Genomic DNA, 21792 nt, shown 5'->3' with positions numbered 1-21792 from the left:
GGGCTTTCGAGTGAGTAACTTACACCATGAGGCTCCTCCAACCTTCCTGTTTCCTGCAGTTAATATGTTTTTTTAAAAGGGAAGCTGCTGCAGTTCTTCCTGGGAGGTATAGTCTCATTGCCCTTTAGGCTCTATAGAGGGCTTCTTCCAAACAGCTACATCTCCCAGGAAGTACCTCATTTAAATACATCAAGTACAGGAACCAGGAAGAGCCAGATGGTGCAGATAAATCTCTCAAAAGTCCTTCCCTTTGGTGGGAGTGCAGGGGGACCTACAGGAATGCTGATCTTGCTTTCTGGGCTGAAATTCCCAGAAATCGAGGCCTCCAAATTGGGAAAAACTCACCGTGAGTGATGGATATTTCCCATTCTATACAGTTTGAGAATGTAGGCAGAATTCTTGGAGAAATGAGATCTTCAACATGTATGTTCATGTTTATAACAGCACAGGAGGCATGCTCTGTTGGCAAAGCAGGAAGCAGAGTGGTCCACATTTGTCTGCAATAGGAAGCAATTCCAACTCCGACAAAAGAGATGCTGCAAATCCTTTATTTTACATAAGCAACTTTCCTTAAATTGTCACAAGTGGTTTAAGTATCTGGCTGTGGAGCCAGAGGTTAGGCGTTTGACTACCTGTTTTGCTTCCTTGATGGGGGCTGGACCTGATGATCCATAGGGTTCCCTCCAGCCCTGCATTTCTAAGATTATGTGTTTTTTATTATTATTAAAAAATACCAGACACGGTCCATCAAAATTATAAAAACATTGACTGGTATTATATAACAGATACAAGTTTTAAATGAACACATAAGTATCTGTTAAATATTGGTGCACTATGCATGCTGTTCCTAATATAGTTGTTATTTGTAGCTCTGATGGTGTTATTTCTGAGATCTACAACTGTTTACAACACGGTGTGAAATTTCTTTATATTGTTCTCAAAGCCCGGATGACTATGGGGACCACTGAAATGTGTTTCATCCACAAGCAAGGTATTTTGATCACCAGATCTCTGTTTTTTGTTCATTTTTCCAATTCTTTATTTTCAACTCTGGCATCCCCTGGAATTGCAATGTCAATGATCCAGATGTTTCTTCATCCTATTACTGTACTACTATGTCTAATGTGTTATGTTCATGGTATCCATCAGTTTGGATCCTGAAATCCCACAAGATCTTGACATTATCATTTTCTGACACCTTCTCTACCTGATGTTCCCATGGGGTTTTGAAGGCTGGCAAGTTATATTTTTTCTTAATGACCAGTGCACGATTTTTCCACACTATCATGTCTAATTTTGTAATCTCATTGTGCAATCTTTGGATATTCTTGGCAGAGTCGACATTTGCTGTTAGTACTAACTCCTTGAATCTTAGCTTTCATCACATTGATTTGGAGTACTTGTTCCCATGCAGCAAAAAACAAGCCTTCGGTTTCTTTCTTCATGTTCCCCAGTTTTAGCTGTGTCCATATTGAATTATTATCCTGTTTTCCATCAATATTTCTCAGGTGTTGTCCATGAAGTGCTTCCCCCCCCAACTGTTCAATTTATTTTCAAATTGTTGTTTCTTATATTGAGCCTTTGTTTCTGTTGTTTTCAAAATATTCTTAATTTTTACTGCCTTAAGTAATTTTTCTCTACTTGTTCTCATATAATTACAGTATTTAGGCTTTTTTTTCTCTTCTACTGCCTGCTGTATTTGCAGTGATCCACAGCCTCTAGTTTTTTGTGGTAAATATAATTTGTCCACATAATTATTCGGATGTAGTGCATGATGCATGTTCATCAGTTTCTGTGTTTTTCAATCTGAATTTTCTAATTTATTTTGAGTCCAATCTATTATTCCAGCTGTGTATATAATTACTGGAACAGCCCATGTGTTTATGGCTTTGATTGTATTTCCCCCATTTAATATGGATTTTAAGATTTTCTGCAGCCTTTTGATATTTCTGAAATTTCTTTTGCTTTTGTGTGCACAATGCTGTCTGTTTCTGGTATTCCAAAGTATTTATAATTTTCACCACTTGATAGTGATTTTATAATATTGCCATTTTAAAACTCTATTCCATTTAATTTTTGGATCTTACCACGGTGTACAGACAGAACTGCACATTTGTCCATTCCAAATTTCATTTGAATATCTTCACTAAATATTCACACGGTGTTTAGCAGTGATGATATCTCCGTGGAACTTTTTGCATATAGGTTTGGTTCATCCATATATAACAGATAATTCATTTTTTTCTTGCTTGTTCTGAAATACGGCAGCCCAATCCAGTTTTATTTAAAAATGTTGAAATGGCAATTAGTGAGATGTTAAACAGCAGTGGTGAAAAAGTATCCCCTTGAAGTATTCCTCTTTTGATGCTAACTTTGCCAATTTCTTCACCATAGGTGGTGGTTGATAATTTCTGGCTAGGTGCCAAGATTCCATTCATTATTGGGCAAAATGCCTCAAGTACATGGGGATGCTGGATATTTCTGGGTGGTTGGTTGGTTCTAGTTTATAGATAGGCATCTAATAAAAAACAAATCACCAAATTCGTTCAAACCAGCACTAATCTGTCAATTCATATGAATGTGAACTGGGTAAGGGGTTCATGTCCCTGTTGCTTTTGCTGGACCTCTCCGCAGCTTTCAATGTTATTGACCGTAATATCCTCCTTACAAGCTGTAATGGGGATGTATAATCTCCAGGCTTAAAAGGAAGGTGCTTCGAATTGCCAGATGCAGGGGAGGGGTATCAGGAGACAGGGTTGTCTTGTCTGCTCCCAGAGGCCTCTGGTGGGGCCACAGTGAGATATAGGGAGCTGGACTAGATGGGCCCTTGGCCTGACCCAGCAGGGTTCTTCTTATGTTCTTATGTTCATATGAATCAATGTGTTTTTAAAGTAATTTTTGATTGGTGAAGATTGGGTTTCAGATGTCCAAGCATAACTCTCTTCTATAATATCCCCCCGTTAGTGAAGATTGTTTTTTTCCAAGCTACCTGCTAAAGTGGACTTTTCTGGGGGGGATCCATCAAGTGGGTGTATATCTCCGATATGCAAAACCCAATCTTCACCAAACTTGCAGGGCTTGTAGATGAGTCAGGGGAGGCTTGCCTGTGGATTTGCTTTCTCTAGGTGCTGGGGGGGGAGATTTTATAGGGTTTTAAAGTCAATAACAAACTAACAAATCGATTCATCAAATTGTCAGGAAAAAAATCAAAAATCAGTAATTCGTGATGTCAACCTTGGCGAATCGCAAATGAAAACAAATCACAATTTTTCTCATTCATGCCCATCTCTCTTCTGGTTCCATTTTAATCAATGCCCAAATCTAGTTGTGGGACACAAACTCGCTTTTTTTCACTAGCACAGAGATGGACGTCCCCATTCTCACTTCAAAACATGTTTCAACAGTCAATACAATTGGCCAGTTATCACTCTGGAGTACATGGATGGAAAGTGGATGGATAGCATTGTTGCGAGACAATTCCAGACTTTCTTGAAAGGTACATCCAAGAGAAAGTGTCAGGGGACTACTGTCCAATGCCTTTGGTATTAGCCTTTGATGATTAATGGGCTCTATTCTGTTCCTTAAAATCTACAGGAAACCACTTGATATTGTACTGGGTGTCGAGTTTTGTTTAACCAATATTCAGATGACACATACCTCACTCTTCTTTCCATCACAATCCAAGTCATGTTCTGAATCTATGTCTAATATCAGTAGGCAATGTTGACTCTGCAGCATCTGGAGGACACCCAGTTGGAACAAATAAAATGGAAAAACTTAATCCAGAGAAAACAGAATTGTTCCTTGCCAACAGAAAAGGAGATGAAAGAATTGGGATTCATCCTGATCTGGCTATAGTAGCTCAGCCCTGAAAAATCAGATTAAAAATGTGGTATAATCCTGGATTCACACCCAGGTCTCAACAAAAGGCAGCTGAGCCTGAATCATCAACCACATGCATTTCTAGAGAAGTCTGATCTGGCCAAAATAATTACATCTCATCAGCATTATTGCAACCCACTCTATTTGAAACTGGCTTTGAAAACCATTCAGAAACTTCCACTGATTCAGAATGAGGCAGTCAGTTTACTAACTGGTCTCCTAAATAGTTGCAAAGGTTTCCAGTCTATTTCTGGGCAAAATTTAACATACTGGCTGTTATGATCTTAAAGACCTAAACAGATTAGGACCTAGTCACCTGATGGAATGAATACCTTTTCAATACCCGGCCCTTTAGAAGATCTTCTAAAGAGTCTATTTTCTCTGTCCCATACTGCATATTCGAGATTATTTTCCCGACTTCAGCAACCAATATTCAATCTGCAGCTGGCATGAACTCCAGAAAAGATTTTCTTCTTTAAGACCTCCCTACAGAGAAAAGCATATCTAGTCTCCTCTCTGATGGCTTTCTAAGAGCAAGCAAAGACCCCTTCATTCAGTCATGTCTTTAGCCTATGCAGCTACATTGTTCTCTCTGCTGTTCTATGTTTTAAACTGAATGTTACTTCAACCGTGTTTTTCCTGGCGGAGACTTCAGTGCGCTCTCAATACTTGGCATGATTGACTTATAGACTTCCATAAGCAGAATGACAGAATCTGGGGGGAAAGGGATTTTAGGGCAACACAGAGAGCCACAAAGGAATGAGATGGCAAGAAGCTGCATTCAAACAACTACTGCGACACTTACTTTTACATGGTGTTGTTTATTTATTTGATTAATTTATATCCTGCTTTCCCTCTAGCAATAAAATAGCGCTCACGGCAGCTACCAGCGCAGAAACAAGAGTGAAACCAAAACAAGACGGATCACAACTAAGTTTATCCTTAACCCATAAAATGTTTTAAATTACAACCATCACGATAATTACAATCCTCACAATGAGTCAGGTGGAATTCAGTGAAACAGTTTAAAGTCCAGCTCAGAGAATTGCATCTTCACACCGTTCCTGAAATATCAAGTACAGAAACGGATCATAATTCTGTGCTGAACATTTTGTTTGCCAGTCACCTAAGATTTTTTTAAAAAGCTGTGGTTTAAAGATCCAAACTTAAAAAAAAACAAGCATTGTGTTTATTTAGTGTTGTTTGACTGTGGCTGCAGTGAGACACACCTCGAAGTATAAGCGTCATTTTTTTTAAAGGTAGAAAAAGAACTTCGTTGTGTTTATAAATAAGGCTAGGTCTCATTCTCCTGGAGGGTGCTCTTGCTGACTGTTGCCACAGTGTCCATGTAGGTAATCTGGCAGATTCAAACCATTTAACACAGCCAGTATTTGTGTGGCTGTCCGAGGTGGAAGGATCTCGTCCAGAGCTGCCAGGCTTGTCACTGCTCATTAAAGATGCCGGCAGGAGGTGGGGGAGGAAAGGAAAAACATGAAATCCTTCCGCTCTGTGCTCATGCCACCGCTTAAAATGCCTCACACTTTGAAGGCATCTGATGGCTGTAGGAGATGGAAAGGCACAAGAGGTTTGGAAGCCAAAAGAGAGTAAAGCTGCTTTCAAGATTCCTCTTTTTGAAATCCATGTAACTCCCAAACAAGCATGCCTTACTACCTGATTGCAGCATAATTTAATTTACAGCTAAATCAAGTCTTTGGACTACTAATGATAGCATAATCCCAAACCTTTCACCATTTAGGTCACATGCCTTTGGCACTGTAATATTATACCAGTTGAAAAGGGGAAAGAAACTGGTTTCCATTTGGCTCTATGCACTTGTCGCAAAGATTCAAAGCAAACTCAAAGCAAACATTGCAATCCTATGCATATGTGTACATTTGCTTAGTTTGCATGAACATTCATTCAGAATTTTAAAGTCCATGGAAATCCAGTTAAACTCAAAAGTGGAGAAACTGCTTTAGGTCCAGAAAGACCTGAAGTTTAAGCGCCTGGCTTCTCCAAAATCTGGGGAGCTGCTGCCAGTCAATGCAAAATTCTGAACTAGGTAGACCAAATCTGAAAGACAGCTTCCCTGTTACCTATGTTCTATTCGATAAAGCAAGTCTGGCAACACAAGCATTATACTGCGATAGACCCCTGGTCCTAACCCATTACTATCCATACTAATTAGCAGCAGCTTTTCAGGTAGCACTGATCCAGAGATCATTTCACCCAAAGGAAAGAAGAAGGATCATGTGAGCCTAAGAACTCTGAAGTTCTCATTGCACCAAACCTTAGTTTGGTGGTGCTTCTTAATGAAACCAGTCTGTTTGATAGATGGCCATAACATGCTTGCTTCAAACAAAACCCAATACAACTCAAATAAGGTGTTATTTTTAGAGATAGCAAAAATAAATGTCTTTTTAAAATATCTTATTTAAATCATTCTTCTTCACTTTTGTTTTCTATTGTGCAGCCGTGAAATGATCACTTTTAGATTTCAAACGATACTAAAAGCACACACTCATTTTATCAACCTAATTCTCCCTCGCTCCCTGCCTCTCCTGTCATACGCATGCGCACAAAAAGGGCAAGAGACGGTCTGCTTATATTCCATGCCATAAGCATGCATGTTCCACACCAATAAACCCAAACCTCTATGCTCGGATTAAGTGTTGCAAATCAGTTTGATTTTTGTACATTTGCTTAGTTTGCATAAACATTTATTCTGAATTTTAAATCCCATGCTTGAGGAGGGTCGGGATTAAGTTTTCTTTAAAATTTGGCACTTGCAGGGAAGGACTAGGGCAGCAACAGAAGCAGCATCGATCGGAAAGGAATATCATCCGTCTCTCTGGGGTTGACAACCTCCACCCAGCCAAACACTGCGGGACATCTGTAGACTATGCTGTGTTCTTGAAGCATTACTTCTGCCCACCATGAGGGCTAGAAACATATTTCCAAAGAAATCAGGACACTCAACAATTAAGCACCACCTGATTCTGAGCACAACTTCCAGTCTGAGAAATAAAGGCTCATGCCTAAAGACAGGAATGAAATTACCAGCAGAAAACCCGCTTCCCTTGTACAGTGGTGCCTCGTAAGACAAATGTTTTTTGCGATCGCTGTGGTGCCTCGCAAGACGGCTTCTTCTATGGCTGTGCTTCACACGATGATTTTTTTCCCTGCAAGACCAATGCCTCGCAAGACGAAAATAATTCATTCGTCTTGCGAGGTTCCCATAGGAATACATTGCAATGCATTCCTATGGGAAACCGCTTTTCACAAGACGAAAATTTCTCAAGACAGCGCTACTCACGAAACAAATTACTTTCGTCTTGCAAGGCACCACTGTCAGTTATTCGCTTTGCTGCCTCCCAAAACATTCCCCTTTGATAACCTGAACAACTGCAAGGAAGCCTCCAGATGACAAAGGGCAGGCCAAACTTTTTTAAAAGTCTTCTCTCTCTCTCTCTCTCTCTCTCTCTCTCTCTCTCTCTCTGGAAGGGAAAGGAAGAGCAGCTCCGTGTTGTGGGCAAAAGCAGAAAGCAGCCTGAGCTAATCAGGTCCCTGTGGCAGTGCGTGGGGTGGGGTGGAAGGGAAGGAAATCAACCGACTGCAAGCGCTCTGCTGGCAGGGAGTCTCTCCTCAATCTTCCTGCAGGTTTCAGGCTGTTAGACAACTAGGCCAGAAGGCCTGAAAGTGCAATCAGCATTTAACCGCCAGGGCCAACAGCAATCACAGCAGTGGGAAGGAGTAGGCGGAGCAGCCCCAGAGAAGGGGTGCTGTGACACTCAAGAGCCTGTTTCAACCATACCGCAGATCTGGCTGAAAGAGTGCTGCCACGGATGCTGCAGTCACCATTCTCACACACTGCCGGCCACATGCTTACCCATGCGCCCTGCACCTCCATTGCTGGAAGATCGTCTGATAAAAGCACTACCTTGCACAAGAACTCAAGCTCCACAGAAAGACGAGATGCTCAAGTGCAAGGCAGGCTGTGGTTTGCACAAACAGCCACAGGCAGCTGAAGAAGGAAATCTGAAAAGTCTCCATCTGCTAACACATCTTGTGGAGACTGAAGGCTAAGGTCATGGATGAAGCAGCACCAAAATATTGGGGGGGGGGGGGCAGAGGGAAGGAACCCCACAACGACCTTTGTGTAAAGAAGAGCAAGCTGTCCCTTTAACTCTCTCCTATCAGAAGCTAGCAAAGCTAAACTGCACTCCCCTCCCTCTGCAATGGAAAGACAATTCTGCAATTTACAGGCATACACATACTCGGAGCCCTGGGATTCCTGCCTTCAAATTGCAGCTAAGAAGGAGTGAGAGTACAGAGCCAAGCTGCTCGTTAACGGCCGCTCATTAACAGCCCTCTGGGACAAGCAGGGTAGCCAGGGCACCTGCAGCCTCCAACTAATGAGCTCCATTACTGTCCTGAAGCCCCCAAGCACAAACGAGGGGGTAACCGGACCCCCTTTCCAGCCACGGGTGCTGGCATGCTCCGAGCCCATCACCCCAAATTTTTACCTGCCTAGCAGAGAGCTGGGACTGATAACCAGTTAGCAAAGCTGCATGTAAGGAAGGGGGAAAAAAAACACACACACACACACACACATTCAAGGTGCAAGCCACCCCCTGTTGCCATGGGCCCTCATTAGCCAGTGTGTGGAGAAACAGTCTATACATCTTCAGCACAGAAACTTCAAAGCTTGGGGTGATGGTGAGGGTGGTGGAAAGGAGAGAGAGAGAGAGAAACGGAATATATATGGTTTTCTCTGGGTCACAAACACAGCCAGAAATGAGGGAGGGAGAGCATAGTTCTCTTGACTCATCCTGGTTATGGCAGAGTCTGGGGGAGGCAATGCAGCAAGAGCAGCCGTTGAGAGAGAGAAAGAGAGAGAGAGAGAGAAATGCACTATCCTCACCACAAGCATGCTGCTACACCCCCAGAACACGCCCTCGTGCCTTGGCCCCAGGACATCGGCTCAGGACAACACCCTCCACAATGGGAGGATGCCACCCTTTCTAAAGGCTGCATTCAGGACGTCAGCAAGGATGTGGGGATAACACCCGTACTCTCAGAGGAACACGCCAGCCACAGCTTCCCCTCCCATTTGGCAAAGGGAAGTAGGGCCAGGATCCGAAGGAAACCCTGGAGCGCCGGAGACGAAGCCAGTCTCTCAAGAATAGGCATCTCTATGAAGCTGAGTTTCCAGGGAAACAGAAGCTGAAGTCTTCCCCCCCCCCCCCCCCCCGGCACCAGATCTGGCAAACGGCTAGACCAATCCATACGCGTCTCTACTAAGAAGGCAGCCCCGACGAGGTCAGTGAGGCTTACTCTCAGGCAAGTCGCTATCGAAGGGTTGAGAACATGATGACACCATGATCCTTCCACACTGGGCTGGTAACTGGCTGGGATCGATGGGGACTGCAGTATAAAAAAAGCTTGAAGGCCACAAGCTGGGCAGATGATTGCTGCGCTCCAAAGAATAGACTGGTCTAACCATCACAGCTTATTGTACAAAAGCCTTCCAGAGGAACTCGGCTTCCATGAAAATGACCGGTTACGTCTGGCATAGAAATGTCGATAACCATTCAAAACCATGGTTCCCCGTCAGGAGAAGCGCTTGAATGATTTCAAACCAATTCATATTTGTAGTGCAGAAACATGTCTACGGTCCTGTATCACAGTCAAAGGGGATGCTTGCCCTTTAACCGGTCTGAGATCTTTACCCAGTCTGTGTCATTCGTCCAGGGAAGCACAACCCCACCCCTGCCAAATGGGCCAAACAAAATATGTAATGAATGGAGAGCAGGCTTTGTAGCCCAAGACTGCAGAGAACATTTTTTTTGGGGGGGGGGGAAGAGAACGACAGAGAACAACTTTACCAAGGCAAGCACCGTGATCTTTTCTTGCGTCCAAAACCCCGCAAGAACATCCTTCTTGCTGGGCCACCAGTTGCTTGGCAGCTGTCTCTCTTTATCTCAGCCACACACCTGCATCAATGAGAGCAGCTGTGCAGATCTGTCCCGGCCTTGGGAGGGTCAGTTCACCCGTTCCAGGCCTCTGAACCCTGCAGGATTGAACCCCTCCTCCCAAAACCTGGACACTTAACTTCAACTCCCCCTACTGCTTAACAACTGAGGCTCCTTCTTAAGCCAACATCTAGTAGTTTCTGGTCAAAAATTTCTGGAGATGTGGGTGACAAGTTGTTAGAAGATTCTTATGGCACCTTAAAGATTTGACTGGCCTAAGCTTTCCTGAACTGCAGAGTCCACAGAAGCTTATGCCAAACAAAATGTGCTACATAGTAGTCTTTAGGGTATCACAAAATGTTATTGTTTTTTTTTCTAAGTTAAAATAGCTACATGGAAGTAGACATTCTGTTTCACTTAATTTTGTATGCAAAAGAGCAAAAGTCACGGGTAGGAACGTTAATACCCTCCGCACTGAATCTACATACTGTCATACAAACAAAGAGCCAATATCAGATTCCTCTACACCAGTGCAATCCACCTTTCCATCTCAGCTATCCAGTCTGTGAGAAGCACAGAAGTAAAGCAGAAGTAAATCATTCCGTAAAAATAAATCAAAACAGAAGTAAATTGTCCAGCTGGACCATCTGTTGCTGGAACTTTTAAAAAACGGAGAGGGAGGAAAGGGTTTAGGGCGACTGATTCTTTGAGCTCAAGACGGCTCCTGTAGCTTTAACGAGAGCAGCAGACAGGACAATACAGCCCAGACCTGCTGAACCTCTACTACAGACACAGCAATTAAAAAAAAAATATGCGCAGAAACACCTCTTCCCAGGGCAGGTGTTGATAACCTTAGCCTAAAGCCTGTGAGTCAACAGAGGGCTTTAGAAAGCCGCATCAGTCTGAAGACAGGCCTCCTCCACCCCTATTCCCCACCAGTGCCTCCCACCCTCTCCAAAGCACACCACACATTCTTATGTTGCCCACGAAGCCATCTTCCTCCCATCAAAGACTGACAGCCCCCGCAGGCAGCCCTGAGCTGGAGAGGAAGGGGGGGGGGGAGAAAAATTAAAATCCTCAGCTTCTTGGAGAGGGCTCCAACTTCCTGGCTCTGCGGCGAGCTCTCCACCCCCAGGGACCCTCTCTGCTTGTCCCTGAGACACAAGGGGAAGCAGCCAAGCTGCCCATGTGTTCTCCGCCTCCTCCTGGCTCTGCAGACAGCTAGGCAGAGAAAGAAGGGGGGGAGAGGCAGGAAAGCTGCAGCTCCAGCCCACGAAAAAACGGCCCTCCTCCCGGAAAGAAAGCTGATCCAGCTTTAAAGAATAAGAACATCGATTCCAAGCACTGCGCCTCTCTCCGCTCTCCAGAAGCTGCAAGCAGAACCCGAAGACCCCAGCTTGTCTCGCGGCAAGCCTGCCCCTATGTTTTCTCCTGCCAAACGAAGCCTGAATGTTTATGCCGTCGCTGATTGGGCTCTCGTACAGAAGCCCCACCACCCAGTGCAAGAAAATGAGAAGAAGAGAGAAAGCAAACTGCAAAGTCAAGAACCGTCGGTGCCTTGGGGTGGGGGGGAGGCGGCTTTATCCAACTTTGTTCACAGCTCTATGTGCTCCCCAAAGTCTGATCCCGTCCACAGGAAATGCCTGACCTATACCTGCAGGGCCCAAATTGGGGGAGACCTCACTTCTGGCTATAATGGTTGGCCCCGCTCTCTCCCTCTTTCCTTCCTCTCCCAACCCCACGCTCGCTTCTTGCTTATTTCAACTGACAGCCCCTTCTCCTGCCAAGCACCCCAGCCTCTGACCCTAAGCTGTGCAGGGGGTCGGCCCTCCCTTCGTGTTTACGCAGGCTAGTTTAACAACTGCTAGTTGCTATGGCAACCTCGTCAAGCTGGGATCTACCACGGTCCAGCTGAGCCCCTCGGAGCAAGGAGGACACGGGGAGGGTCCCCCTGCAATAGGTGGGTGTCCCCTGGGAGACGCAATGGGGTGCTGACAAAACCATGCATTTGAAGCCTTTCGTAGTAACACACCGTCACCATTTCTCACACTATAATTTCCACTCCCCCTCAAAAAAGATGCTCCGAAGCCCCCCAACGAGGCTGCACGTCATGGCAAGAACTGCACTGGGACAGGTGGAATGATTCTACAGGCCAGGACTTGGGGCGGTCTCCGCTCCTGACGTTCACAAAGGAGCGCGCTTTCCTCAACTGACCGCCATGAGAATCCCTTATTAGTCACCTGGGGGGAGCGGTCATCTGCTTAGCCAGCAGTCAGAGCACACAACTAAGCCACGGCAACAATTCCTTTTTCCTAGCTCTAAAAACCTGTGTGAGGTCTTGGACGGGGTTTTTTCTCTATCCGTAGCCACCTGCAACCACACCCATCCCCTGCTCCCAGCCCCAAACACATACACAGGCCTGTCTCCAAACAGGTGGAGAGGCAGGAAATAAACGCTAGAAAATATTCTGGGGCTCTGCTGAACGTACTTTGGCTAAGACTCTAATCCCTATCCCACCTAGCCATTAAGCAGAAGGCCCTTGCAACTCAAAGACTAATCCCTTCGGGTCTACCAAAGGCCTGCAAGCGCCACTCTTGATGGATTCCGAGGCTGCTCCGGTCCTCCTTCTGGCACACCGAGCAATGTGGAACCTTTCTACCTTCAGTGAATGCAAGGTTAGAGTTGCATCAACCTCCCCTCCCAAAAAAAAAGAGACACTTTACCTCCGCCTAACCTCTTGTGCGTGCACACACACGCACACATGCACATAACTTGCTGCTATGTGTTGAAGGCTCCTTCGATCCAACTGTCTGCGAAGCTGCCTGCCAACCCGCCTCTGTGCTGCATTATTTATAAAATAGAGGAGCAGAAGGCTAGGCAACAGCTGCAAAGCACTCCGCGGACAGCCAGCCACCCTGCCCAGGTTTAAAGCGGCAGAACACCACAGGGCATGTGATGTGGGATAGGAGCCAAGCCAGGGGGATTGCAAGGGGGGGGAGAAGGAAGAGACTAGAGACCTCACCACCCCCCTTGCTGCTTTGCACAAACAGGATCGTCCTTTCCTGCCCTCTTCCCACACAGAAGAGTCAATGTCGGCAAGCAGTTCAGCACAGAGCGGTTCTCACGCTCTCTCTATTCTTTGGAAAGGAAGGGGGCCAATGCAATTTATGTCCGTTTCCACCCCCCCCCCAACAACAACCTTTCTGCAGCCTGGATTTTCCCTCCCTCTCTGAAAGAGAGTGGCTGCCATCACCATGTGCCTTAGGAGAGGGTCCTCTGCTGCTTTGTGAGATTGCCACCAGAGACACAGAACGGTAGCTCTAGAAAGAAGCCCAAAGATCACCTAGTCAAGAAACCCACAGCTAACACAAACTTGACAGTCAGGACCTTCCCCCCCACACAAACTCTGTTTCAAAACTTCTGAAGGAGGAGATTCCACCGCCTTCCAAGGCAGTCCACTCCACTCTCATGAAGCTCTCCGTGACCAACGGCTGGTCCTACCGGCTGGAATTTGAAACTATCCTTTTCAGACTCTCAGAATCTCCCAGCTAGCATAGGACACGAGCAGGCTGACTGGGTGACTCTGGGAGCTGTAGTCCAGAAACAAAATTTTTCCAGGTATCAGAGGTCTTCCAGCAAGTCTCTCCACTGTATCAGAATCCTCTGCCACAGGATTGCAATCAAGGATATCTCAGCTGAAGAGAATAATAGCCTCTAATTAATGGAAAGGTAGGCTAAGACAACAAAGAAGCTGGAGGGAAGGGTGGCGGAGACAAACTAAGCATCCGACATAATGTGCGCTTGCACATCCACAAGACCCAAATCCAATTTCTCATCCATGTGCACATGGCCTTGCTCCAGTGGAGCAAAATATGACCCCAGGCACAAGATCTGCCCCACCAGTAAATGTGCAACATGCTCAAGGAGAAGCAGAGAGAGAGAGAGAGATGCAGACCAAGTGCTCCTTCAGCCTTTGCTGAATTCGGCTCGCCTCTCCCTTCCCTTTGCAAGCCCCAGGAAGGCAGTGCTAAAGCTTTAATTTTTTATTATAAAAATTTCACAACCCATCAAGGAGCTGCCTCTCCCTCCCTCCCCCCCCGCACACATGCACACTCCCTCTCACCGCCTCTCTCTCCTCTCCCCCTCCCCTCCCCGCCATCTCTTCTGCTGAAGATCCGTACCTACTGAAGCCAAGCTAGGATGCCGATGGGATTAATTCTGCATGACTGCCCATCTCCACAGGGGTGTCTAAGACCCTCAGGCCTGCAGCAATCTTTAAAATTCCTCCAGCCCAACTTAATTCCCTTTCTCCTGCAGTGCTACTGCATCTGCTGCTGCAGCACTTACACAGAGGCTTGTGGGGGGCACCCCACAGACCAAACAGGACTAGAGTTTTGAAAGGTGGGGAGAAGGAAACCACAGATCCTAGGACCTCTCACCTGCAATCTTTCCCCAATCCTGCAGGAATGAGGTTGTTCCCCAAAAGCACTGGAGGACAACGTGCCCCCATCATCCAACTTCATCCAGGATTTCAAGGACATGTTCTGCCTGGTTTAGGATAGGACTCCCTGCCCCTCTTTGTTTTTTGTTTTCTTTTTGTTCTTTCACATGCCAGTCGTTTTCCGGGTGAAACCTCCTCTTGATAATGCTTTGCTTATTGCAGAGCTCCTTCCCTCCCTCCCTCCCTCCAAGAGAGGGAGGTGCAGCTTTGAGTCAACAGACTCTATAATTTACAAATTGTATATATTTATTACTCTTATATCTTGTCTTTTGTACAGCGAGCTACGTTTATGTCCTGCTTTTCCTCCAAATGACTCAAAACAGCGTGCATAGTTCTGACTTTCTCCCCAATTTATCCCTGCACCAATCCTGCGAGATAGGTCAAGCTTGCTGAGAGAGATTGGCCTAAGATTACGTAGTCAATGAGGACTAGAACCCAAATCTCCAAAATCTCACACTGGAATCTTAGCAACATCAAGGTCCACCAAAAGTTCCAAGTACCTGTACTAAATTTCAGGTCCTCCACAAACCACCCTGTGGATCCTGATGAATGGGAAAGTGTAAGAATTTCTAAGCATCTCTCTCTTTCTCAATAAAGATATGCAGTAGAAACTGACTTAGCTAAATATATATGATAAATATCTTACAATGTAAAGCACAATAGGAGGACTAGTATTACTGGTAAAAAGGAGAACACTGCTCAGAAAGTGCATTGTCAAGATATATAGTTACTGTGCTATATAGTCATACAGTCCGTTAGCATATCACTTTTCTGAGCATCTGATCATTACAAACACACATGTGAAATAAGTGCCTTGCTGACACTTCAGATCTGGCCCAAGTGGTGTGCGTGCATGTATGAACTCATCTTATGGAAAGATGGAGGTGTCCTGTTCACATGACACGTCTGTCGTTCTCCCACATTCCCTACACCTCATTATATTAGGGCCCATGGATGGGGCATCTTTTGAATTCTCGTGTGTGGAACCCATGCCATACATGAAAGAATCCACTTATCTTCTGCTTGTTAAGTCAAAATGCTCTCAGCAAACTATAAAAACGGAGTTTATCAGGAATTTGAGCACAATTACCACGAATTCCCTCACACAAGGAGTAAGACTTCACTACAGGTGCAGAAAAGCAAAAGTCAACACATTTAAAATGGCTTTTTAGGACTGGAAGGAAATCCAGGAAGTACAGAAAAGTTCTGTGGGTCACCTCCACCACCTGAAGTTCCAGGCACAACTAAGATCCTAGAAAAGAGAATGCCACACACCATAATAAAAAGAATTGCAAGAAAATATGCAGAGACCAAAAAGAGTACACATGTACTCAGAGTACCCCAGAGCCACCGTGGAAGCCTTTCACAACTGGAAGTGACAGTTGTATATACCAGCAAATTGAAGGCTGGCTCAGTTGTCAATCATGCCTCATACTTTGTTTGAACTCAGCACAAACATTCCTGCATTCATCTACTCATTCATCAATTTATTTTTAAAAAGACCTTTCTTTAAAACATGGAATGGCTGCAGCATTCCTGGTAGGAGCATTTTCTTTTGCTGGCATCACAGAAGGTCCCCCAATCAGGGTAGTGTACAATCATCTTCTACCGCCAAAGCTATTTCCCTCTGACAGTTTGGCTAGAACATCCCAAAAGGCATATAAGCCATTGCAGATGATGCTATGGGCTACCGCTGCTCTCTGTATGCACATATTCCCAGGCATTTTGTGGAAATATTTATTTCCTGTAAACTACAGGAGACAAGTCAGTGGCTTAAAGCAACATTCAGTACGTGTACACTGCCCCATATGAAATACCCAGAGATTGCACGGCACACTTCTATCAGCTAAACAGCATTATTTCTGCAGCAATATATGCCTTCTTATCTTGACTGACACCCCCCCCCAAAAAAATTCAACAGGCAGTGCTTCCAAACCAAGGCCATCTACTCTACCACCATTACAGTCTACAGCCACTGGTGATGAGAACAAGACTCCTTGGCAATACATCTAGAAGTAACTGCATTTAAAATTACTATATCCAATCATGTTTAAGGCTTGCAGTTTCATCTTCTTTATGTTTACTCATAAGGAAGCCAAGCAATTTCAAAAGGGAGGAGTTCTTTTCAACCTTGGCCCCATAAACTGGAGCTCTTCCCTGGAAGAACCTTGTACAATCACACTATAAAGTAAGAATTCAGCAAAGCTTACTTCCAGGCCATTGAGTACAGGATCACAGCCGCAGTCTGCTTCTGCACAATTCCAAGGCTACCTTAATGAAATCCATGCAGCAGGAGATGTTATACATAACAGCCAGGTTGCTAAATCTATTGAACACCACACCACGTTTCAAAGGGCATGCTTCCAGGCTAGCTAGACCTAGTCTTTCAAGCATCATTAAAATTCAGAAAAGAGGAAATAGTGGATACAACAGAGTGAAAAACAGACTGATTTTAGGCTTGCAAAGTCTACCCTTGAAACATACATACCCTGTATACCCTAAAATTCCTGCAGCCCACCAGTGTTTTCAGTTATTAGCACACATCTGTGACCTCTTAAGGATAACTCTCCTATAAGTAGGCCTTCTTGCTCAAACACATAAGAACTGCTGATTTCAATCAAACCAAGTTTTATCTGATTTGGCCCTCTGACTATCAGACAGATGCCTCTGAGAAAACCACAAGCATCAAGAGTGTGTGGTTTGCCTGATGCTAATTGACTACAACTCCCAGCAGAACCAGCGACATATTTCTTTCTGTATACAAGGTGGTGCACTGTGGATGGATTAAGGTCTGTCTTGCACTCACACCTGAATAGGTAAAGGTTCCCCTTGACAATTTTGTCCAGTTGTGTCCAACTCTAGGCGGCGGTGCTCATCTCCATTTCTAGAGCTAGCGTTTGTCCGCAGACAATCCTCCCTGGTCACGTGGCCAACCCAAAAACTGAACCACAACCCCGTTTGGTTTCCAGTTCATGCCTGATGGGGCGGGTTTACTTTTTCTGGTTGTGCCACTGTCGAGCTAATAGGCCAACCTGGGAATGTACAGAGACAGAGGGCCCGGTTCCTGGAAGGGAAGGTGGGTTGGTGTCTATGAAGATGGCGATGGTGGCAAAGGAAGAGGAGGAGATAGCAGAATGAGGAAGGGGCAGGACCACCTGTTTTGCCAAAATTGAAGCACCAGAGGGGGAAAAAGTTCGGCAGGAAAACGGAACGCACGAACCAAACCATGAACCAGCCCGGTTCATGGAGTTTTTCACTTCGTGGTTTAGTTTGTGCCCCTCTCCACACCTGAAGTATGTAATGACAGCCAGATGAACAAACATGGAGATTGTCAAGTCATATTCTATCTTTACATCCTAGGAAACGGATGCTAGAGAGCAAGGGGAGAGATTCCACCTCCTTGTTTCTGCCCACTGCCTCTCCGGCTTTGTTATCTGTGCGCTATGCCTCCTCTCTTCTGTAAGCTCCCTTCGAACGGGGCCTTAGATTCATTACTTTGCAAAGAGCATCCAGGATGCTCAAGAAACAATTCCCTCCAATTTTCTTGTTCTATAGCAAGGGGTGTGCAGAGAAGTTATCCACAGGGATCAATTACACATGGGATCAGCTGTTTTTAAAGCCACTAAAGTGCTTAAAGGGAAGCAGAACAATGGGTCTGCCAGGAACGGGAAAAAAAACAGCACTGATGGTTACCCCACACTCTCAAATTCCCACAATGCACCAGCACCCACAAAGGCAGAGGCAAACATTTCTTTGCACTTTGAAAGCTTAAAATCCATTCTAGCCTTGAGGCAAAGCTGCTCTTCTTCTGTTGGGAGTGGGAGGCAGCAAAGCAGGGCCCCCTCCTACTCACTGCATGAGCCAGTCTCCTGTTGCAGTGGAAGGGCCTCCCTCCCTTCGCCACCCAGCCCACCTAACCAGCCATGTTTCATCGCAGACAGGAGAAGGGAAGGGGGGTGGGGAAGCCTGTACTTCCTTTACACCTTTTCAGATCCTTGCATTTAAATCATCTACGTGCATCTTTATCTTTTCCTGAGTTTGGCCGCTGATTGTTTATTGTTATTATTGTTGTTGATTGGTAATTAGGGGGGTGGAACAGATGGCTCATTTAAAGTAATGCATCTATTAAAATAACCTTCACTGACAGAGGGGCAAAGTTCTGCAGGAGCTGGATTCACTTGGAGACTGCAGGACAGAGGACAAGAAAGAGGGGGAAACAGACTTTGGGATGCGTTGCCGAGAGGAAGGAGCTGAGCCTCAACAGCATGGAATCTGCAGCAGCGGTATTAAACCAAATAAGCACACAGCTAACTGCCTGTGCTGGACATTGTACAGGCTTAGATTTTTACAGGGAGAGGGAGGGAGGGAGATCTTACAAGGCTGCAGCACAGTTTCAAGGATCTATTCAGATTAACTCCTTTCTCGAAGTGCTGTCCCTAGAACCCGGCATTTTGCCCTGTGTTACTCAGGGATGCTGGCAAGTCTTTGATACCAAGTCCCAAGTCTGAGTCTTTGATAGCAAGTCCCGAGTCCCAAGTCTGAGTCTTTGATAGCAAGTCCCAAGCCCAAGTCTGAGTCTTTGGTACCAAGTCCCAAGTCCCAAATCTGAGTCTTTGATAGCAAGTCCCAAGTCTGAGTCTTTGGTACCAAGTCCCGAATCCCAAGTCTGAGTCTTTGATAGCAAGTCCCAAGTCTGAGTCTTTGGTACCAAGTCTCAAGTCCCAAGTCTGAGTCTTTGATAGCAAGTCCCAAGTCTGAGTCTTTGGTACCAAGTCCCGAGTCCCAAGTCTGAGTCTTTGATAGCAAGTCCCAAGTCTGAGTCTTTGGTACCAAGTCCCGAGTCCCAAGTCTGAGTCTCTATAAAAACAAGCTTTTTACCCTAGGGAAAAAAAAAGGGAGGGCTAGGTAGGTCCAAGTCACGAGTCGAGTCCCTGGTGCGACTTCAGTCTGGCCTGACAGCAAGTCACACAACTCAAGTCCCCATTCCTGCTGTTACTGCTCTCCACCTGCTTTCCTCCACTACCAGAAGACAGTTTTTGTTATGACCTGTCCCCCATACACACTGCTGACAATCACATCAAGAATAGCGTGAGAAATCCATAAACCAAAAGCAACCTCCTTAGACAAGTTGTACACACTGAAACACATAACTGAAGTACTCTGGGATAATCACAAGCACAAGGGATATCAGCCCATCCATCCACACGTAAAAGATCTGCACGTTCTAGCTCATTTTGGAGAACTCAAACACGGTAAGGATGGCCAGGAGGGAAAGGAAGTAAAAATGTAACATATAAAACGTTCCTATTCAAGATGTGAAATCTTGTCTCCAGTTCGAAACACAATTCCTGTACAGGGCAATCACAAAATATACACAGCCCAGAAGTCACCAACTCATTACTAGGGTGGCTATCATTTCACCACCAGGCCACTCCTGAATCTCCTGGGCGACCACACCTGAGATCTCTCAGGGAAATCTAGCATGGATTAGTACGCCTCATTCGATTGGCACAGAGGGAAATGTAGAAATCTAGAGTAACGTGAAAGGAGCTATTGCACAAATCGAACAAAGGAGAGTCTGGTGCAAGGGCTCTGTGCCTGGAGAGGAGCTTCGATGCCAAACGGTGTGATTTGGAAGGAGTCCAACTTATATCTTGCTTTTGCTAAGGCAACACCATCCTTTTAGAAGACACCGCCACCGTACAAGGCAGCCGGAAACCTTCCTGAATTTCAAGAAATTGAGTCAACAGGTAGAACCCTTCCAAAGATCCAAGGGGGTGAGGCGAATGACATAGCCTGGGGCCGTCGCAAAAACCATACAATCCTTTGCCTCTCCACCCCAATCCCAGCCCCCATTAAGAGCTCCAACTCCCACAACGGAAATCTGAGGTGGGTCTAAAGGAGCAATCGCCATTCTAGGCTACAGCAGCCTCTCCTGTTTCAGGCTCAGCTCCCGGGAGAGCTGGGGCAGGCTTTGTTCAGGAATTGGAGAATGGGCCAGAAAAAGAGAGAGAGAGAGAGATGTAGCCTCTGCCAGCGGTTGTGTTTCATTCTTGTGGAATGCTGGGGAGAGGAAAGCAGAGAGAGAAAAAGAGAGAGAGAGAGAGAACCCACCACTGCATACAAAAATTTTAAATGAGGGACAGCAGAGGGAGGGTTAAGGATGTATACCTGGGAAAGAAAGATTTCTGCTAATGATTTTTAGTGAAATATTGATCACTACAGGTGGCTATCCTTGATTAGTTATATTTATACGCTGCCTTTCCTGCAAGGAGATCAAGGCTGTGCTTTCAGGGCATTTCCCCCCTACTTTATCCTCACAACATCCGGCGAAGTAGGTCAGGCTCTGAGAGAATGGTTCTGCACCGTTACCTGGGGTTTCAAAAACTTGGTAGTGATTTGAATCTAGATCCCCTGACTCCCAGCCCAATGCTCCACCTATGATGCCACAGCAAAAAAAAGTCGCATGCATTTTTTGCATCTACTCTGTGTGTGTGTGTGTGTGTGTGTGTGTGTATAATGCACACATATACATTCCACATATTATCACACTCATGTATCTTGCACAAATTTATCCAGGGGACAGTGACCATGCAGGTCAGAGGAAATGCCATAGAGAAACTGCCAGGTGTTAAATTGCTAGGTGCTGTTTACTAGGCCTTTAAAGCCACACTCACGGTGCAGCCACATCCTGAATTACTTGACAAGACACTTGAGAAGCATTTCAGTTTCCTGATCATGGTCACTGTCACAGCAATAATCACTAGCCAAGTCCAGTGGAACCATACATTACTTCAGAGCATTCTATACTATTTATGTTCCACTTAATATAATAATATACAGTAATCATCTTAGAACTGCAAAGCTGGAAGGGACCCTATGGATCATCGGGTCCAGGGTGGGAATCAAACTCCCAACCTCTGACTCTGGAGCCAGAGGCCTAAACCACTGAGCCATCCAGCCGTTCTACTTTGGGTTTTTAAAGGAAGGATGACTGTGGAGAAATCCCACATTGTGACATATTTACTAGCTGGCTGCCCCCATCTGCCTCTGCTTTGCATCAGCTTTCCCCTGCCCCAACTTGGAAAGAAGAGGATGGAAGGAAATTTGAGGAGTAAGAGAGGGGGGGACAGAATTTCAACTCACCTGGCTTGGTTTAAATATTTAGCATGGCCTTGCCAGATATTTCTGCTCCTTTTTAGGGAAGAAGCAGGCTAAAGGTTTATTGCACTCTACCGGTAAAACAGTTGTGATTTGCAGGAAGTATCCAACTTCCAATAATTTAACACAAATATTTTCTTCCCCCCCCCCCAACATTCCCAAACTGAAATCAGGAATGCTTGGGAGAAACAGGATTTCCATACAAAAAGGCCTATGTACAAGCTGTAGTTCTGCTACTGTAATTCCTGGACTGAAGGCACAATCAGAAATACT

At 45.4% G+C, this 21792-nt stretch overlaps 1 protein-coding gene across 3 annotated transcripts in view; it reads right to left on the bottom strand.

Moving 5' to 3' along the window:
* The window catches only part of AHDC1 (AT-hook DNA binding motif containing 1), a 218041-nt gene that overhangs the window by 179447 nt on the left and 16802 nt on the right, over nt 1-21792 (bottom strand). The window contains exon 1 of one of the 3 annotated variants that reach the window (XM_072980074.2): nt 12581-12747. The exons of the other annotated variants lie outside the window; for them this stretch is intronic. Coding sequence (XP_072836175.2) covers nt 12581-12626 — 46 coding nt within the window. The 5' untranslated portion in view covers nt 12627-12747. Of the gene's footprint in view, nt 1-12580; nt 12748-21792 lie in introns of those variants that run through there. 3 annotated transcript variants of the gene reach the window in all.

The sequence above is a fragment of the Pogona vitticeps genome, chromosome 9 (genome assembly GCF_051106095.1).
Source record: "Pogona vitticeps strain Pit_001003342236 chromosome 9, PviZW2.1, whole genome shotgun sequence".
NCBI classification, from domain to species: Eukaryota; Metazoa; Chordata; class Lepidosauria; order Squamata; family Agamidae; genus Pogona; species Pogona vitticeps.
This window is presented reverse-complemented; position numbering and strand designations above follow the sequence as displayed.